The sequence below is a fragment of the Crotalus tigris genome, unplaced genomic scaffold (assembly GCF_016545835.1).
Source record: "Crotalus tigris isolate CLP2741 ecotype Arizona unplaced genomic scaffold, ASM1654583v1 scf7180000019245.846064, whole genome shotgun sequence".
Classification (NCBI taxonomy): domain Eukaryota; kingdom Metazoa; phylum Chordata; class Lepidosauria; order Squamata; family Viperidae; genus Crotalus; species Crotalus tigris.
In genome coordinates this window covers 265,518-287,749 of record NW_024097453.1, presented here as the reverse complement: position 1 = coordinate 287,749, position 22,232 = coordinate 265,518, and the positions used below count along the sequence as shown (strand labels likewise).

The 22,232-nt window shown below is 37.3% G+C and overlaps 1 protein-coding gene across 1 annotated transcript in view; it reads right to left on the bottom strand.

Moving 5' to 3' along the window:
- LOC120316103 (microsomal triglyceride transfer protein) overlaps positions 1-21,962 on the bottom strand; it is a 39,813-nt gene extending 17,851 nt beyond the window's left edge. The window contains exons 1-7 of the mRNA XM_039361317.1: positions 21,807-21,962; positions 11,067-11,254; positions 8,871-9,014; positions 5,689-5,796; positions 3,422-3,538; positions 2,712-2,851; positions 744-894 (exon numbers count right to left, since the gene is read on the bottom strand). Of these exons, the coding sequence (XP_039217251.1) occupies positions 744-894; positions 2,712-2,851; positions 3,422-3,538; positions 5,689-5,796; positions 8,871-9,014; positions 11,067-11,254; positions 21,807-21,897 (939 nt within the window). The 5' untranslated portion in view covers positions 21,898-21,962. The remainder of the gene's footprint in view (positions 1-743; positions 895-2,711; positions 2,852-3,421; positions 3,539-5,688; positions 5,797-8,870; positions 9,015-11,066; positions 11,255-21,806) is intronic.
- Positions 21,963-22,232: the final 270 nt, after the last annotated feature.

Below are 22,232 nucleotides of genomic sequence, written 5' to 3'. Positions count from 1 at the left end.
TACTAGCTTCAAGTGAAAGCCTGACTTTCTCTAAAAAGCATGCCTTGCTTTTTAATCTCAATCTGTTTTAACTCCTGGATTATCTTTATCTTGATTTCAATAAGATTTATTTGGCTCTGTTGATCAGGATCATAGATTTGTGATTGGTTTGCAGTTTTCAGGGCTTCCAACACAAAAACCTTTGGATGCCATATTTTCAGCATAGAACATTTTAATGACTTGTTCAATAATTATTAGCATGTTCTATGCTGAAAATATGGCATCCAAAGGTTTTTGTGTGGGAAGCTCTGAAAATGACTTGTTTCATTGAGTTACCAGAAATCACTTCTAGGCATGCCATTCAGAGGAAGCACCCTAATGGAAATTCACGAAAAGCAAACGGAAAATAGAAGTTCTTTAACAGGGCATCTTTTCATTGTCTTTATGTGCATTATGTCAGAACATATCTAGAATTTGAGCATTTCGCCAAAGCATTTTTGGATAGTCCCAAATTCTGCATAAGGATAGAATTCTCAGTTGTTCAATTGCTGGAGAAGAATAGGGTGCCATAGGATAAGGCCTTGAAAACTGCTCACATATAGTTCAAAATCTTGGAATTAGGCTCAGAAGTATAACTAGCAGTAAATATATTCCTCAAATAATGAAATCTCAAGTACTCAAATTCTTTCTTGTACCTTTTCAGCTAATGTCATTTCAATAGTACATGAACTTTTATATTTTTTATTTATTTTGTTATTACTTACTGATGGACAGCTTTTGCATTCATGAGAGACAGGTTCTGCCATCAAAGAAATTGCCACATAATTTGAATCCAGAGTTTTTATAATGCTGGCAACATGCTTCCCAGCCTTCATTCTTGGACCAGCTTCAGTGGACTTCAGTTCTAGTTTCTGCCTGTGTATAGATATAAGGAAGCAGTTCAACAAACATGCCTCCTCTAACACAAATGGTTTAAAATGACTGTATGTGTTGATTCATATCAGTAACAAGGGCCACAAGACATCTATATTCTGATAGATAGATAGATAGATAGATAGATAGATAGATAGATAGATAGATAGATAGATAGGTCTCTAATTATATTAAAAATATGAATCCTGGGTAGAGCCATGCAATGAAAATAAATAAATTCGAACACCAGGATAATATCAAACTAAAAACTGTTTAATACAAGTGCTGACACACAAACTATGTCTAGGGATACCACCAAGGGAGGCTGCCTACTCAAAGAGGCCTGGCTTTCCAACGGGAACTCCATAAACCGCCACATAGAGCTCTGCCCAGCATACCAAACGCTGAAAGCATGGGAAAGACAACATCACAATTCCCAACAAAGGCAATTTACCCACCCGTCGCAAGGTCAGAGAGATGGAACGATGGAGAGAACAACTTGCTGACGAAACAACAGATTGACAACACACCCCATAGGTAGAACAGAAGAAGGGGGACAAGAAACGCACCCCCCAAATGCCCTAAGTACATGCACCCCAATCCACCTCACAACGATAGGAGAAAGCGAGATAGAAGCGATGCCACACCCTATTGGCGACCTCGCAACGGGTGCCCGTGAGCGATTGATAGAAGACCACCCCTTGGGAGCTTGCACGCGAGCAAGAAAGGCAAGAGAGTTGTCAAACGGTGGAGCAGAATTAAATGCGCGCCTTGCAGACAACCTGGCGATGGAGGCGCGAGGATCGCTAGTGGTGGGAAAGAGGAAGGAGGACGAGAGTGAGAGGCTGGAAGGAGATCCCCAACACACCCGGGTGCATTCCCAAAAAGGGATAGCGCTCCCAAACAGAGGAGCAGACACGGAGACACACTCACCGGAGGCTTCCTGGACGAACACCCGGACCTGCTTGATAGGCTGGCCCATGAATACCCACACATGCGCAGGAGCGACAGGACGGAGAAGCAAGAGGACAGCCAAACCCCCAGCCAATCAGAGCACAGCCAACCCCCCAGCCAATCAGAGCACAGCCAAGCTCCTAACCAATCAGAACACACCTCCATCCAATCAGAACACAGCCGAGCTCTCATCCAATCAGTTCATATCCCCACTGGCAGTTAAAAGGAGGAAACAGCTACAATCACACATTGCTCCTAGAAGCACGAAGTCAAAAGCACCAGCCTGAAGATGACGAATGAGACTTCGTCGAATATAGGTATTGAGACGAAGAGCCTTGCAACTGAATATATATATATAGGTATTGAGACGAAGAGCCTTGCAACTGAGAATGACAAAGCACCTCTCTTCACATTATTAAAGCATCTGCATCGTTTGCACAATTTGGCTGGCAACTTTGAAAGTTGTTCCTGGCTTTCAAAGCAGCAGGAGTGGATTGGGCTAAAGTGCTATCTCTACATGCATTCGCCCCAATCAGGGAGAAATTTCCAGATAACCAGATTTTCAATGATGCAGCTGTTTTAATGTGTTGAGAAGATATGTTTTGCTTATATGCTTTCAAAGCACTTCTTCAAAACACCTTGCACTGCTGTAGTAGACAATCCAATTAATACAAAACAATGAAAACAATAATGAATATGTTAAGCTTCTTAAATTATATACAAAAATATATTCTTTTCAAAATGTTTTCCTCTTGCTTTAAATTATAACAATAATGTGAGATATCAATAAAAGTAAAGATTAAAAGCATTATTAATTGGATTTGACCAGTGGAAATTTTCTGAAAAATAAAATTAAACTGCCTTACTTTGAAATGACTTTTGTATCAATAAGTTGCAGAGATTTCAAATTAAAAATATGATTTTCTTCAGCCCGCACAGATTGAATAAAGGTGTCCTCCAGTACATAAATTACAGCTGAAATGGATTTTTTCTTCACTTCAAAGAGCTGAAAAATGATTTTATATAAATAAAAAAATACATAAAATCAGAAACTAATTCTCCAAATTACATCAACCCTCTTTTCCAGTACTGTTTGCCAGATATAAAATTACTTGAATTTATCTTGTTCTAAGTTATAACATGGAATCAGGTCAATTAACTATAGTTTTATGATAAAAGAAAGTGAATCAAGTAGAATAAATTGCCACAGTTTAGGATGACAATCCCTGGTTTATATGATTTTTTACATCAATAAATCATTAAGAAATTGGAAAAAATATTTATTGAGCCATATTAACTTTCATATGGCAACTATTAGTGGAGTAAAATCTGCAGGGACTCCTTTACCTTTTTTTAAAACTAGCTTTTGTTGTCCCCAAATTCATGTTTTCTTTATTCAGTATTTTTCAAACCTTTTTTTTCTTGTCTGATGCAAAAAATGTAATTTTAATTGTCATAGTTTTGCAGATATCCAACTGACCATAGTTTTGCTGAAGAAAACAATCCAGGATTGGGAGCATAAGATTAAAACCTAAGAATGAACCAAGTTGTAGAAAAGATGTGCACCCTACTGTACCTGATTATGGTTGGTTACACTTGGGTGTTCTAAATTGCAAGAGTTCAAGGCTTTCACTTTAGTGATCTGATTCTGCCGAGCCTGATAAGTCACATTGCATTTTCCACAGATATCAGTCTAGAGAACAGTTGAAATAAACATGTTGGTGTATCAAAGACTTGCTGACACTTTTTTTATGAAACATAGTCTCTGCTTTTCATTATAAATATTATAAAATAATAGCGCACTAATAAAACCATGCAACTGAAGCAATAAAGCACAGTAGTAGAGATACAATTTAAAAGTCTTAGTGAGCAAGCCAGTTTTAAGGATCCAAAATCTTATTGCCATCATATCTGACCATTTTAGAGATGTAGATTCCAACTGGGTTTCTACCCAAGGAAAATTTCACCTCAGTGAAGGAATTTTTTTTTAAGACTATAGCTGGTGAAAGAAAGATCTGCAGTCCTAATAGTTCTAACTCCCATTAGAGTGATACTGTTTACATTTTTAAAATCTGTAGGATAATTTCAAAGAAATGTTTAATATTAATTAAACCCTAGTTCATTTATTACATTAAGGCATTATTTGCTTAATTATGATCTGTTGATTAAGCCACAATTGGCTGTGTTCATATACCACGAACCATGGCTCAGAAACCACACAGAGTGGATCCACTCAACTCGTTTATGAAAAACAAAACTGACTAATTTGTGTCAACGTTCTTCATGCTAACACTACAACTGTAAATATTTGCTCAGGATTTGACTATTTATGTTTCTTTCTGACATCAAAGAGGAGACAGGAATAGGTCCAAATTTTCTCTATAAGTCTTTTATTGTTATACTGTCAGTCTAACCTTTAGTCTAGATTTCCAAATAGATTGTAGCAAGGATGTCTGCACAAGGAAGAGAGGCAGGGCAAATGATGTCACTGGACACAATGGCATTGGACCTAATGACATCAATACATATATTTTGACATTGGGCTGTTTCAGGTACCTAGCAATCAATAGGCCCTATTTAAACCCTAAAGTGAATCAGAATGTTCTGTTTAATTTACAACTGACATTTGTGTAAAAACTCTACAAATCAAGCAACTATTAGCTGTATTTGCATCCCTACAAGCTATGGTTTGTCAACTATGGTTTCATCATATAAATTATAGTTAAGTAGAACAAAACAAAACTATATTCCTATCTTAGATCCCCCAGTTTTCTTCAGATGAATTTAGAATAGTCTAAGATGAGAGACGGTGGCAAACATGTTGAAACAAAGGGCTTAGCAAAAAGGAATGAGCATTTCACAAATTGACTGAATGTTTTCAACATAGAATACATGTGCAGCAAATACATTCATTTTCTGTAGCAATCATTTTTTATTTTTATTTTATTTATTTGTTTGTTTGTTAAACTTTAGGCTACTCTAGGCAGCTTACAATAATAAAAAGAAGAAAATGAAAAAAGTGTAAACAGAAGTAAAATAATAGAATAGAATAAACAATGAAAAAGAACACAATGAGAATACATCAGTATGATAACCAAAAAGATGAATGGTGGAGAGGAGAGTGCAAGGAGGGTGGGTGGGTGGAGTTTGCCATCAATCTAATTGCCACCTCTAGGATGGAAGCCCAACATTTGATTCTCAGGCCAACAGGCAGAGCCAGGTCTTTAGGCTCTTAATTTGATACTTACATTTATATAAATTAACGTAATAGAATATAATGTAATGTGTTTATGTTTATACCGTTAACATAGCACTTCATGATTGTGACTTCATTTGATCTTGCCCTTAACCCTTTCTTTGAGGGCAATAATGAGCTGGTTCTTCAGCAGAGTTTATAAATCTCTCTCGTTATGGTGGTGTGTTAATTAAATAACAAGCTTTTTATATAACATGCATAAGATATTTGCATTATATTTTGCTCTTTAAAACTTTGTCCTCCACATTGTAAGAGGGTGATACTCTCTGCATTAATTTCTGCCCAAATGTGAACTTATACCTAGAAAAGGCCTGTATAATTTTTTACAAAAATCCATATCCCCGTTTCTCTTCTATTTTAATGATGTATCTCCTCTTCTAGAGTAATATGCCATCTGTTCCTGTTCTTTGTTCTCTTTATTCCTTCATTTTTATAATTTTATTATATTTTTCTATGTTGTTTGATTAAGAGATATACCACCCAGCGTCAATTTGGAATTGCACTGTGCCTAAATTAAGTCAATTTAATACGTTAAATATTCTCCTGTTAAAATCAATACATTTAGCACGCATGACAGAATAGTGTACCTCACTGGCAGCTCCAGAATTCAGTTGTATTTGAAACAAGCTAGCCAGGCCTCTCTTGAGATTCTTGATAATAGAAGGTTCATCTTCATAGCTGTAGAAATTTTTAATCTAGAAGGTGTGGTGGAGGGAGAGAGAAAGAGAGAATTTGTAATAAGAATAAATTTTAATTTGAAAACTATCCTCCAGAAATTCTAGTCATTATTTATCATTAATTTATTTTCACAGTTATTAATATCAGAAGCTGAATCAGTATTCTGTTCTACACAGGTACGTCCCAAAGCAGGTCCAATGAAAAGCAGCAGTACAACAACAGAAATCTGTGTCAAATCAGCAAGACAAAACACAATCTATTATAATTTATTTCCAAGCATAGAATGATCTTATTATGCAACACTTTAGTTCACTAATAGAAACATCATAACACTTTTAATTCATGCAAAATTAGCAGTGTCGTGAAAACCTAAACCTAATGTCAAAATATTTGACCCAGAATCAGATGCAATAATTTTTTCTCAAGCTGCCCTGAATAAATACTATTACCATCCGATGGCTACTTAAAATGCCAAATGACTTAGAATACTTAATACAAAAAAGAATATTTGAGGTGATGTTTGTTTGCAAATAACTCTTTTATTTTCTTGGGGTGAGTATCCAGCTTTAGTAAAGGTTTTCCCTGTCCAGTGTTATCCAACTCTGGGGGGCAGTCCTCATTTCCATTTCTTAGAGAGGAATCCTATGTTATCCGAAGACGCTTCCAAGGTCATGTGGCCAGCAAGACTATATGCCAAGGCACACAGAACACTGTTATCTTCCCACTGAAGTGGTACCTATTTATGTACTTGCATGCTATTGAATTGCTAGGTTGGCAGAAACCAGGGCAACTAATGGGAGCTCACCTCTTCATACGGCACTCAGGTCTTGAACACGGGTTGTCAGTTTCCAGCTGACAAGCCCAGCATCTTTAATCACTGACCTACTGCACCCTTTTCCAGCTCTGATATAGAACACTTACTTTAAATGCAGAAGACTTTATCCAACTTTTCACAACTTGGTGACCTCCAGATTATTATAAATCAATTTCAAGAATTCCTCATATCTGCATATCCTAAAGTGAGATCCTGGCATCTTCAATTTTTAAAAAAGATGAGAAGGTAAAACCCTAGCTACTCAAAACCCCAGGGAACCACTACCAGACTAGATCACTGGTAGCTAAACATTACATTCTATCCTATTAAAATACCTGTAGTTCATCCTTTGTTGAAATTGGGCAACAACACAATAAAATATTGGGAGAGATGGAGAGATGTCTATGGAGATTCTCAGTCATCCAGGACATGGTTATCCCAAAAATGCTTTTTCCAAAAGGCAACTGGACTTGCATGTTTTTTTTTTTCCTTGAAAACATTTTGCTTCTCACCCAAGAAGAAATGAAGAAGCTTTTTGGGAAAGCATCTTTGGGAGAGATGGAGAGAATATTAAATTTGCATGATGTGTTTTTTGGAAACTCATAATCTAAATAATTTATGGATTTTTTTTCGTATCCCTCTAAGCATAGAATAAATATTTTTAAGCCTTCATCCAGCAGTGTATAGCAGTGATGATAATGATGATGAGGATGTACTGATGATATTTTCTTTATCATCGCCAGCCCATAGCAGTCTTAAAGTAGTATTTACTATTTCTTTTAATACAATTTTTGCCATGGAGATTGTACAAGATGCTTGCTCAATAATCCTGATGGTGTTGGTGTCATGCACTGGGACCAATCCTAATGCCACCATGTATTTTCAGAAACCGGGAAAAAGTGTCCCCAAATGATTGCCTCCTCTAATAAAGTGAAAATAAATAAGGCTGTCTCTGGAATGGCAGGAGGAAACTACTAATATTAGTTCTATCAAACCATAATAATAGTCATGTACACTGATTAGTCTGCAGGATACTTAATATGTTCACCTTTCCTAATAACTCCTCTTTTGCCACCCCAGCAGAAATGTTGAGATAACATATATCTTGGCCCTTAATCTAAGCTATGTAATCAGTCAGAAATGAACTGTAGTGAAATTAATAACACAAGGACGTGTCAGATGCAGAGTGATCTTTGCACTGGCTGCTGCATCTGAATTTAAACCACAAGACTTTGTCCTTTCAACTAGCACTTGAGCAGTTATAACTTCCATTCTGCACTTTATAAGGGTTACAATAAACACATTATCTCTTAATAGCACTCCATTGATACATTTTGGCATCCCTTTGAGAGAAGTATTTTATTTCCATGATGGGCAAAACATTTTCAAGCCACGTAGGTGAATCATTTGAAGTCCTTCTCCATCTTCAGATTATAAAGCTTTCACCAGTGGGATCATAGCATGGGATCTGATATAGAGTGGGCTCACCAGCCTTTGATCCTGTGCTCTTTGTTAAATACAAAAAAGGTCCAGGGCGTTTAGTGTAGCCCACACAATTGAAATTGCTTTTCTATGATGTATTCTATGACTCTCCCTGGCATTAGACTGGAATGGAGAATCCAAGACATGATTGGAAGTGTGGGAATGGATTATCCACAAGCTAGTTCCACTCATGAAATCCTTGTACAGTTTCATGTGATCTAATGCAGCTTCTCCACCCAAAAACACTGCCCACCCTGACATTTTATTTTGATTGCTCTGGCAGAGAGTGAAGACAAAAGTCAAATTTGTCCACTCCAAAACTTGCACAATATCCTCAAAGCAGTCATGATGATGTATTGGTTTTTTGTTTTTGTTTTTAATGCTGGCATTTAGTATATTGGCCATGTACATTTTATTAGGGCTGTACCAAGAACTGGATTTCAAGTGATTCAGAGAACATGTGTGTGTGCATGTAACATTTGTTAGGATCACCTTAAAGCAGCTGCAGCTGATACACAATCCTGGAAAAGACACATTGGTTGTATAATGTTCCCCACAGTTGCTACATGCGTGTCTTCAAGGGCAACCACTGGTGAGGGAGGGGCTGAAAAAAGTATGGATGGCGGCCATTAACACTCAACTGAACTTTTAACACTTTTCTACATGTGTCATGGCATGCAGAAAAAAATAACTGAACTTTGATTGTGCAACCTTTTTGTGCTCTTTGCCCTCCCCCTGACACTCAATGCAATTGAAAGTTCTTAATCACAGTGTGATTTCTACTTATTCTCTTACCTTTCCACGAATCCAGTGCAGAAATACAGGCCTTTTTAAAGCAGCAAGATACTCTTCTTCATATAGTTTATCTGTGTTTTTTTGCTGAAAAATGTCTTTTGTTACAGGACGCTCGTTCACATTTTCAAATGATACATCTGTAATCTGAAAAGACAAAAAACCCAATAAAATAAAATTAGGACAAAATCAACTAATTTGCAGTGGGAGTTTATTTCCTCACACTTAATTTCTCCTTTGAACACTATATTTTTCAAAATATAATTTGTATTTTATCTGTGTACTGGTTGTATACTTCAAAGTAGCTTTTCAAAACCAATGGGTAACCTGTGATTTCTATTGTGATTATTGCAAACCAGTCTTATACAGATTGGTCAAAGACAATTCACATAGCACACTAACCTATAATGTGACTTATTTGTTTTTGATTTACTATGATGTGATTTGACAAATCTGGCTTTGCTCTATTAAATGAGAATTTACATAAGCATCCTGAAATGATTAAACTCTATATAACTGATAGGTCTTCACCAATGAGCCTTAAATATTGGAAACCTCTAAATAGAAAATCTACATTTCTCATTTGGCTTCACTAAGTTATATAAGACATAAAGCAACAAAGCATTTGACAGAAGCATAGTATATATAAATAATGTCTCTGAAATTTCAGCCCATCTGAATAGAATAGAATAACAGACCTTGGAGTTCTTCTAGTCCAACCCCCTGCTCATGCAGGAAACCCTATACCAGGGGTGTCAAACTGCCGGTCCACGGGCCGGATGCATCATAGTGAAACCCCGCCCACCCCACTGCCGGCAATGGAAAAAAAGCCGCAATATGTAGCAACATGTCACGTGACATTGCAAGTTTGACACCCCTGCCCTATACCATTTCAGACAAATGGTTGTCCAGTCTTTTCTTAAAAACTTCCAGTGTTGGAGCATTCACAACATCTGGAGGCAAATTGTTCCACTGATTAATTCTTCTAACTGTCAGGAAATTTCTTAGTTCTAGGTTGCTTCTCTCCTTGATTAGTTTCCATCCATTGCTTTTTGTCCTGCTTTGGAGAATAGCTTGACTCCCTCTTCTTTGTGGCAACCCCTGAGATATTGGAACACTGCTGTCATGTTACCCCTAGTCCTTCTCATCTTTAAATTAGACTCACCCAAGTCCAGCAACCATTCTTTACATATTTTAGCCTCCAATCACCTAATCATCTTTGTTGCTCTTTTCTGCACTCAACATCTTTTTTACATCATGGTGGCCAAAACTGGATGCAGTATTCCAAGTGTGGCCTTTCTAAGGCATTGTAAAGTGGTATTAACACTTCACGTGATCTTGATTCTATCCCTCTGTTAATGCAGCCTAGCACTGTGTTGGCTTTTTTGGCAGTTGCAGCACACTGCTGGCTCATATTAATAATAATAATAATAATAATAATAATAATAATAATAATAGTAGTAGTAGTAGTAGTAGTAGTAGTAGTAGTAGTAGTAGTAAAGTTGGAAGGGACCTTGGAGCTCATCTATTCCAACCCCCTGCTCAGGCAGGAATCCCTATACCATTTCGGACAAATGGCTGTCCAGTCTCTTCTTAAAAACTTCCAGTGTTGGAGCATTCACCGCTTCCGGAGGCAGGTTGTTCCACTGGTTAATTGTTCTAACTGTCAGGAAGTTTCTCCTTAGTTTCTAGGTTGCTTCTCTCCTTGCTAATTTCCACCCATTGCTTCTTGTCCTGCCTTCAGGCGCCTTGGAAAATAGCTTGACTTTAAGTGATTGTCCACTAGGACTTCAGGATTCCTCTCACAGTTACTACTGTTGATCAAGGTACCACCTATATTGTACCTATGCATTTGTTTTTTCTTGCCTAAATTTGCTAAAGTTGCTAACTTTGATCCTGATAGCTCTCTATGTTGAAATCTGTATCCCAGCATGTATCATTGAACATTGTGGTCTATACTTTCTAAGTAAACATCGCAATATTGTTGTTGTTGTTGTTAATTGCGAAGTCGTGTCCGACCCATCGCGACCCCATGGACAACGTTCGCAATATTAAATGCCTTCAATTTTAAAACGCATCCTATATTTTCTATAAATAGAATTTAATCACATTTTACACCTTGACTTACATTAACTAAACTTTCATTACCCAAATCATCAGAAAATGCCTTGATAACATCATGTTACAATAATTGCCTACCGCAATTTTGAGCAGTTGGTCATCATCATTATTGGGATTCCTCCATACTAAGTTGACATCCACTCCAGATGAAATTTGATAGCCCACACTCTCATGGGGTAAACCTTTCACTCTGTCAATAAGAACTTGGGTGGAATATGCAAATTTGTATAATTTGTCATTGTTTATTCGAGGACCTGTATTGTGGCCTATATGAAGAAAGAAATAATTGTGGAAAGTGTTGCATCAGTGATAAGCTAAAGTACAAGGAGCCCACCATATTTTTTATTCTTATCTCCAAAGCATGGTTTAAATATGAGAGATTTAAGACAACTCTTAAACTTATTTCTGATCAGATTCACCACCAAGGTTCCTAATACTGAACATTAAGGGTCTTTCTAGATGCTTTTTCATAAACTTTTGTGAATCATATTTGTACTAAACTCTATTTAAAAATAGTTGCCTTTAATGAAAGAGTAGTGGAGTAGCATACCCAAACCAACATTCCAGGATTAAAAACAGGAACAGTCTTATATAGGAAAGCATATAGGAAAATATATAAATAAAAATAAATTATATATATATATATATATATATATATATATATATATATATATATATATATATATGTCTTTGGTTATTCGGGTTTTCTCCCACGTAAAATTGGAAGTGTCTTGGCGACGTTTCGATGAAGTCCCATTCGTCATCTTCAGGCTGGTGTTTTCAGCTTCGTGCTTTGAGGAGCAATGTGTGGTCTTAGCTGTTTCTTCCTTTTAACTGCCAGTGGGGGTATGAACTGATTGGGTGGGAGCTTGGCTGTGTTCTGATTGGGTGGAGGTGTGTTCTGATTGGTTAGGGGCTTGGCTGTGCTCTGATTGGCTGGGGGGTTGGCTGTGCTCTGATTGGCTGGGAGAGTGTTCTGTTTGTTTATACCTGAATAACCGAAGACCTACATACAAATACCCGCAAAAACCTCAGAAAGCACACACACACACACACACATACACACACACATATATATATGTGTGTGTCTGTGTGTGTTTGTGTTTTCTGAGGTTTTTGCGGGTATTTGTATGTAGGTCTTCGGTTATTTAGGAAACACAAGTGATGTCGCAGTAGCGACTCCTGCCTGTGGATGGTTCTAGATTGAGCTGATACAGGCAAAAGATTTCTTCCTCCCATATTTGGGCTGACAGGGTGCATCAAAAAAACACTCAAGGTATATATATATATATATATATATATATATATATATATATATATATATATATATATATATATATATATATATATATATATATATAAAAATTACATTAAAAATTGAAGAATAGCGATTCCTGGGTACATACTTATTCTTGAGTATTGGGTACAATGCAAGGAGGTGTCCTCGGATGCCCCAGACACCTCCTTGCACTGTACCCAATACTCAAGAATAAGAACAACAAGTGTCCCAATTAACACAAAACAAACTCGCTACCCCAGTGACTATATCGGCTCCACTGTCCCCAATGGTGCCCCTGCTACAACGCACCTGGTCGCCGGTGCCTTGGAAATGGATAGGAATTCAAAAAAGGCAACACCTACTATGAGCGATGGCAGAATAACACCTTTGCTATGCGGCCACACCGATCAGAGCCACCGAGACAGAGACATGCCTTCAATGGATGTACAGAAGATCAATACTTACAGCCGCCCCATTATGGGGGTGGTCACACGCTCCCGGAGAGCGGCGTTACGGAAGACTGAAAGAGAGGCAACCGGATTGAGAGTTGCACCGGGTGGCACGAAGGAGGAGCACGGAGGATGCGATATGCTGGCAACAGTGGGGGGAAATAAAAGTGTGGATGAGATTGGTGACAAGGATTGTGGGGGGATTGAAGGAGTGACAGGATTGAAGAATGCAAATGAGTGCGATGCGTGCCGGAGGAGTGGAGGAGAGAAACGTCCCAAGGAACACAGGAAGAAGAATCAACTCAATAGTGCAGAGGACCCTTTAATTTTGAGAAACACATGTTGCCTATATGACTCAGGAACTAAAGGGAGGGAGGAAGTGGGTGGTTGTGTGGATGTAAGTAAGAGCTATAAGAAAGAATCACTGAAGGCTGTAAGTGAAGCAAGGATTAGTCGGCCTGGACCTGTTACAAGGTCCATGCGTAGAGTTTAGGCGTGGCTATGCTTATAAGCAGGTTTCCTCACTAGCTAGCTTGTATTCTGACAATGATGGCAGGTGCTAGCCATTGAAAGCTAGGTGGATGTAAGTAAGAGCTAAAAGAAAGAATCACTGAAGGCTGTAAGTGAAGTAAGGATTAGTTGGCTTGGACCTGTTACAAGGTCCATGCGTAGAGTTTAGGTGTGGCTATGCTTATAAGCAGGTTTCCTCACTAGCTGGCTTGTATCCTGACGATGATGGCAGATGTTAGCCATCGAAAGCTTGATTTTATTTATTAAAACCTTGGTGTTTTATTTCCTGGTGATCGCTTCCTTTTTTACTGAAATGTATGTACCCAGGAATCGCTATTCTTCAATTTTTAATGTAATTTTTATATATATATATACCTTGAGTGTTTTTTTGATGCACCCTGTCAGCCCAAATATGGGAGGAAGAAATCTTTTGCCTGTATCAGCTCAATCTAGAACCATCCACAGGCAGGAGTCGCTACTGCGACATCACTTGTGTTTCCTAAATTTTTGGGATTGCTAACAAAGAATAAATGGAGAACTGGAATAGCTATTTCGAGCTTCTTAACTCTCTTCAGCCAGACATACCCTTCTGGTATGTCTGGCTGAAGGTTCGAATCTCAGCCCAGGTTCAAATCTCAGAAGGGTATGTCTGGCTGAAGAGAGTTAAGAAGCTCGAAATAGCTATTCCAGTTCTCCCTTTATTCTTTGTTAGCAATCCAAAAAATTTAGGATATATATATTGTATATATATATATATTGAGGAAGGAAGGAAGGAAGGAAGGAAGGGAGGGAGGGAGGGGGGGGAGGGAGGAAGGAAGGAAGGAAGGAAGGAAGGAAGGAAGATTTCTGAAATCATTGCCAGCTTCCTACAAGGAAATTCAATGGGGAAGTTAAGAAGTCAGAAATCGTTCCTCCTCCCATTAATTGTTTGCCTGCCCGTGGTCATTCTGTTTCTCTATTTAGGAAAGGAATCTTTCCCACTGGTAGCATTCTATATTAACCTGATGTGCTGTAAATAATATTTTGATATTATTATTTCAACAAAATTTTCAATAGATGACTTGCAGGGCAGAGTTTATAAGCGAAGTAATATGCTCCTGTATCAATTTCAAGGCCATCCCTACTATTAGACCTAGTAAGACTATTGGCTGAGATTGTTGGCTATTAGGATGAATGGTGTACCAGCAAAGTACTAAACTGCATTCCTGAACTGGGTTTACCATTCAATTTGACCTTCATTTTTTCACTCATTTCCTGGAAAGTTTGCATTAAGATGCCTCTTCTTAATAGCTTCCCAGCCTTTTGGCTAAGATCAAATGTATTTCATTTGTTAGAAATATATGCGTACATCTAAATGTGCTTATTTTTCTCTCTGTTCCCATGCTTTTTTATTTTCTTATCCATGTATTAAATTATATGATAGTATTCTAAATTTGAAAGTACCTTGAGTATTTTGGCAGAGGCAATGCATTAAGATCACAGAAATAATAAATAAAACACAAACTGAAAAAAAACTTAATACATCCTAGGGAACAACCCAGATTGCGTTAGAAAAAAATTAATATGTTTAGCCTATTGGTTTAATTTTTAATTTGATTTATCTTTTTTTAGAATTTGCTATGACTGATGTACTGACTTAGAATAGCTTACAAAAATTTGCTATACAGTATTTTACCCGATTATAAACTGTGACAAATAATGGTTTTAATACTAATACATGACTGTTTAATTAATATGTATCTATTTTCATCTGCACAACTTTAATTTACATTGCTTTCCACTGAATATTATTCTCCTTCTGATACATTTGCAGAGCTTATTCATATAAATGTAGATTTCCCTAAATACTACTAGATGTACATTTTAATGCAGTATGTTGAGATTCTCACGTAAGGCAGAGAGTGCCTCTGTTATCTAAGCATGTTGCAGAGAGAAATGAGTACATGGCAACTTGAATAACTATTTTAGTATCTGTCATTACAACTTTCTATAATTAACTCATGGTTCTGTATAATAGAGAAAGCTATGCTGCTTGAGCTGAGACAGCTGTCAGAGACTGTACCTTTTATTAGTACTCCTGGCATAGACAACACATGCAGTTTTAACCATTAGCTGGCTCTAAGTTTACCCTTGCTGTGTCTTACAGCATTAATTCGCTATTTATACCAAAAAACAGCAAGCAGTTCAGAGAAAATATTAAGCTATAATATTACAGACACTGTAATCTCACTGAATCCATCTGAAAAGTATAATACTTAGAAATAGTTTACATACATAAACAATCAAAATATGATAATCAAAGTCCATTTATTTCAAAAGCATCCGTGTTGTTTTAGTTGTGATTCTAAGTTGCAAAGTATCAACATATAGTATAGCACATTACAATAACTAAAATGTATTCAAAACGTTAAATTAACACACACACACACACACACACACACATACTGTGTATATATCATCGTCATTTTAGCCATCATCTATTCACTGCAGGATGAAGGCCTTTTTATATGAAATAAACTAAGACTATAAATTCAACATAATGACAATATTGTCAAAGAAAGCATTCCATCTTATAACACCAGGTAGCCATGATAAATTTGGGTTCACTTTTGCCCAGTTACCTGATCATTCTAATGCACAAACATATTCTTTTATAATAAATTGCTAAAATGGAATGAAGGCAACATTACATATCTATATACTCAGGCTAACTTAGTGTTCTACATTTATCATTATCAGATCACAGAGTCTTTAAGAAATCTTCCATAGAAACATACTTTAAGTCCTGCTATAGTCTAAAGGTTGCAATTTGCAGAGATAATACAAATATAACTGAGGGAATACCTTTCAATGCAGATTAATAGAAAAAAATTGGAGACTTCTTCATGTTTCCATATAATTGCATATTGCTAAATTAAACATTAAACATTATACTTATGACATTTTTGAAAATGCTTAACACTGCTACTGTTCTTTAAAAAGCAAAGCGGCTGTTTAGAACCCCAATCTGCTGCTGTAATCCAGATCAGAGCCCACCTTTGGATCAGAGCCCACATCAGTTTGCCACTCCAAATCCACTTTCCCAGCTGCTATTTGCCCTTTAGCTTTTCTGCACTTCCCCTTGGCTAATGTACAAATTACCATAAATAGCAGGATAGGATATTAGTGATTTCTGTTATATATATATATATATATATATATATATATATATATATATATATATATATTCATTCTGAGGTTTTCGCGGGTGTTTGTATGTAGGTCTTTGGTTATTCGGGTTTTCTCCCACGTAAAATTGGAAGTGTCTTGGCGACGTTTCGACGAAGTCTCATTTGTCATCTTCAGGCTGGTGCTTTTGGCTTCGTGCTTCTAGGAGCAATGTCCTTGCTCCTAGAAGCACGAAGCCGAAAGCATCAGCCTGAAGATGACGAATGAGACTTCGTCGAAACGTCGCCAACACACTTCCAATTTTACATGGGAGAAAACCCGAATAACCAAAGACCTACATACACACACACACACACAAACACACACAGTATGTAGGTCTTTGGTTATTCGGGTTTTCTCCCGCGTTAAATTGGAAGTGTCTTGGTGACGTTTCGACGAAGTCCCATTCATCATCTTCAGACTGGTGTTTTCGGCTTCTTGCTCCTGGAGGCAAGAAGCCGAAAACACCGGCCTGAAGATGACGAATGGGACTTCGTCGAAAGGTCACCAAGACACTTCCAATTTAACGCGGGAGAAAACCCAAATACCAAAGACCTACATACAAACACACGCGAAAACCTCAGAAAACAAATATATATATAAAACATATATATATACACATATACATATACATATACATATATATGTAGGTCTTTGGTTATTCGGGTTTTCTCCCGTGTAAAATTGGAAGTATCTTGGCGACGTTTCGATGAAGTCCCATTCGTCATCTTCAGGCTGGTGTTTTCAGCTTCGTGCTTCGAGGAGCAATGTGTGGTCTTAGCTGTTTCTTCCTTTTAACTGCCAGTTAACTGCCAGAATGGGACTTCATCGAAACACTTCCAATTTTACACGGGTATATATATATATTACACATATAATACACATGCACAGGAAAGTATATCAGAAATATATGTGTATGTATCTCACATACTTTCCTGTCCGCTTTTGGTCAAAAACTAAAGAAAGTAGGTGTGTTAAATCATTGAATATTTCAGTGCATCTAATGAAAGCACTTTACATGTAGTCCTTGACTTACGACCACAATTGAGCCCAAAATGTTTGTTGTTAAGTGAGACATTTGTTAACTTTGCCCCATTTTACAACCTTTCTTGCCTTCATTGTTAAGTGAATCACTGCAGTTGATAATGTGGTTGTTAAGTGAACCTGGCTTCCCCATTGACTTTCCTTGTCAGAAGGTCGCAAAAGGCAGTCTTATGACCTTGGGACACTGCAACCGTCATAAATATGAACCAGTTGCCAAGCATCTGAATTCATCTGAATTTTGATCACATGATCATGGGGATGCTGGAAAGATCGTAACTGTGAAAAATGGTCCTGTCATTGTTTTCAGTGCCATTGTAACTTTGAACAGTCACTAAATGAACTATTGTAAGTTGAGGACTACCTGCATTTTGCTTAAAAGCAGAAAAGCCAAATAAAGCATTGAAAACCTCATATCACAACTAGTTTCACTCAGTGGAGACATTATTTTTCTTAAAGATGCAGATCTTAGCCACCCAAAGTTGTCCATCCTAGATCTAAAAGCACAATAATAGCATTTCATCACTATGGGGTAATCTGTGACTAGACAATTTGTTCTCGAGACACTGGCTTCTATTTCAGCCTCATTGCTTGTACTGTATCTCTTTAAGTTTAAATTGGGCTGCCTCCAACTGAAGAAAAACACACTGACAATGAGGTACTTCTTGGAAAAACAAAATACCATCCTACACTTTTCATCTGGGGCAGCAAACTAAGGAATACGTTCCTTAGAATATGATAGCTTACTTTTTTCCTCCCACAATAACCAATGAATGGCTCCAACAGAAACTCAAAAAAAAAAAAAAAAGTGGGAGTGTTTTCAGTGTATTCATAATCCTTTTTTTTACTAGCATGAATGAAATGCAACACATTTCAAAACTGTCTTCAATAGGAATTTAGTCTATTAATTCATTTCCAAGGGCATATGGCAGTTAAGAGGGCACGAATGAATCCCCAACCTTTTCAGTGTGCCATAGACACAATCTTAATTTTTTTTTTTAATTTGCCACCCCTCTAGGAGCCACTAGCCATTCCTCAGTGAAATTATAAAAATTGCATTTCCCTCCTAATTTTTTAAATTATTCCGATGATTTCTAACTACCCACTGAAATACGTTCAGCCAGAAATGTGTAGGATAGAATAAAAAAAAAACATGTTGCAATGAAAGGACATTAAAATGCAACCACATCCAAAAATATAACCTTATATCAAAATAACCATTACAGAAGACAAATAAGAGAGAAGCAACCACGTTTAAAACACAGACAACTAGGCATGCAATTGAAACAAGGTCCAAGATAAATTGGCTTTAAGAAATTTTTTAAAAAATGATTAGGATGTTTTTGGAGAGGACAGCCATAGCAGGGAGCCCCTCACCTTGCTATCACTCAACAGAGACACTCAGAAAAGGTCAATGGAAGATTATGCCAGCATTTGAGTAGGCGAGTGTATCCAGAAGCAATTCTTCAGTAAATCCTCACACTATGAAAGGTTTTGAAAGGGCTGAACTATAAGACTCAGGCAGAAAGCTCAGTTGTCATTCAGTTGAGTGAAAAGGATGGACACCACACACAACAGGGCTTGCTGATCACATCTTGAAGCAAGTAAGCTAACCATACTGTAATTTAAAGATGGGGCACTCAACTTCCCAAATATATTTTCCCACTGTTTCCATTTGTTCCCTGAAATCATACTACGCCAGCATCTTCATTTGGACCTAAAAGTTTCTTAAAAGACAATGAGGATGTCAAGGTACTTTCTTATCTCTCTCCCTGCAAGTCTCCCTGCAAGCAAGTGCCAAACTCCATTTGAAGGTGATCTAGAAAATGCATTTCACCTGAGAGTACCCACACTTGGCTAGCAGCCAACTTACCTGACCTCCTTGCTCAGAACATAGTTCAATATTCCTTCCTTATCTTTTAATGGACTGGAGCTACCTCTTTATCAATGAGGACTATATCTTCTGCAAGACTCCACCTATTATTCCTTGCTGGGTGTAGTAAGCAAAGAGCCATTGTGCTTAATGACATACCTTCTTGTTCACATCATTAGTCTTAAAATTTAATTAGATGACAATGTAATTAAATAAAATATAAAAATAAGAATATAGAGTGCTCTGGATTTTTAAATTGACTTTCATTGTAATACCCAGTAATTATGAAAAATCTTGTCTTTGAAACCTCTTGAAAATGTGGCCCAGTGTACAGCAAGATATTCCATTATATTTTTGTTAAGTGACTTTGAAAAAAAATGTGGAAAATCTCTACCAAATAAAACTGTAAGGATATAGTTCCTTGCTACAGTCCTTGCACAGTGTAAGCTAATGATTTCTTGCTGATGATTTCTTCTGTATTTGCATTTCAGTGGAAATGTGATTACCCAGGGCACAGCATAGAGGCAATGCAGTCAGCTGGCAATTCAAACCGCCCTTTAATTGCTCCAAATTTTCCCCAAATGCTCCCACGTTTCTGGCAAGCCTCCAAACACAGGAAGACACACACACCTTCAGCCACCTCTGGCTGCAAGTAGTTTCACATACAGTCTGATTAGGAGAGGAATTTACTCAAGGCCACGGAGATAACAAGGAATGACACATACATCATAAACCTAACGAATCTGTGTGAATACACGCTTGCCTAAGCAGTTTCAAAAGGGAAGCTAAAATACAGTCCAAGATCTTGGAACATCCAAGCAACGTTGTCAGCCAGGCCAATGGTCAGCGTTTCCGGGTTTCCAAGCAGAAGTCACAGAATAAGAGATCAGCAACAACACACACAAAACTCCAAGGAATCAGCATTTGTTCCCGACAAATGCCTCTCCCCACAGCGTCTTCTTAAATCTCAGTCTCCAGGTGTGTCTTGTGGAGAGGCGGGATACTCCCCTCCCGAGTAGTTGAGCCTGCCTGCGCTGTTCCCTCCTTTTCTCCACTCTCTGTGCTCTAGGATCAGGTAGGGGTGGCCCTTGCTCATTGCCTGAACTCTGTCTCTTCTGTTCCTCCTATCCCACTCCTGAAGTCCTCTGAAACTACAGAGGACAGCCCCCACAGTCCTCTGAAACCATAAACACCTCTCCCTTGACCTCCATAGGGTCCTGTTCCAGCTCATTTTCCTCCGCAGACTCAGACTCCGACGATGGCATGACAGGAATAAAACCTGCTGCATCACCTCTTGTCATATAGATTGTAATATAATAGCTGGGATAAAATATTTAATCACTTCTTCCATTCTGCTATTTAAATTATCACCCAAGTTCATTTTCAATCTGATCACTGAACAGAAGTAGTCCTATTAATTGGCTTCCCATAGCATATATTCTTAAATCTCTTGGGAAATTTGTAGTTAATTGCTTCTAATATCCTACTTCCAAAGTCAGAGGAACATATTCTGTTTATAAAGACATTCTAGGTCTTGAGACCTAGAAATTCAATCTTAATCTCTTACATTATGCAGCTGTTTATCTTATAATCATGTAGACTGATGGGCTTGACCTACCCCTTCCTTCCAAATTTAACTAGTTACCTTTCTTTCTTATTGATAGGCCCAGTATCTAGTTTACTGGTTTATCATTCACATTTTACAAACAGATTATCTGTCATTGTTTTAACAGGACATTCCAAGATACTTAAAAGCATGGAGCGTTAAAGAAGATAGTGCAGTGCACTTTGCTTAACAACTATGTTGCTGTACATAGTTGTCATACCTTAGATCAAACAAATCTCTAATGAAAAACTGCCTTGGCACTATATTCTAATTTGGAATTAGTTCAGCCTAATATGAAAAAATATAAGAAGAGAAATCAGGAGGAGAATAGATTGAAAAGATTTGCTGGATAGCAGGTGACGACTTTGATGAGATATATTGTATTTGTTTAAATGTGCATAGGCAAATGTACACATAGTTAATTCACACAAAGTGCATACTAGTGGGAATTAAGTTCTTTATTTAGATAATGGCACCCTTCAACCTATCTTTGAAAAACCAACAAATATTTGATGCCCCGAAAAGCAAATATGTGTCAACAGTTTAAGAAAACTGTTTTCTTAAACCTGTTTTCAATTAGATTCCTGTGAATAGTTTTAGTGTTAAACCACAAATCCAGTCTCCCTAAGAAGAAAGACCTAACTTGCTCCAAACCACAGATAGCTCATAAAGCAATCCATGTAACAAAATCTCCCCCACCTCCCAATTAATTCAAAATGATCTATAAAAGATCCACATAAATAAAATCTACATTGTACCTTCATTTCTCTCATTAAAAGGCAGATACACACCTGCTAATGCAAGTCAAAGGTTTAAATATATGAGTGCAAGTTAAAAGTTTAAAGCAACTTACCTTTGACTGATGCGGAATATGTGGAAATGATGCATGGGAAAAGCACAGTAAGAAGAACCATAGCTGGCTCACATAAGCTACAAATTATCATATTGGAAATAACGTAAGGCAATTGTGAAGTGAACTGTTCTGATTGAAATGAAATCTACAAAGAAGTCTTCTATCTGCCACAATGGTGTTTATCTAGATGTAGTAAGAGTCAGATTCCAAATTCCACACTTGGGTACTAAGTTCATTAAAGGTCTTTCTAGTTAATTATTGAAAACGGAGGTAATTTGTGTTTAAATATTTTATTCTTTTCTTAAGCTTTCATTACTTCATGCTAAAAGACGTACTAATATTAGCCAGTGTATTACATATACATTTGCCCAACTCTCTTTAAACTTCATAAATGCAATGGGAATTATTGCAGAAGACATATGACTG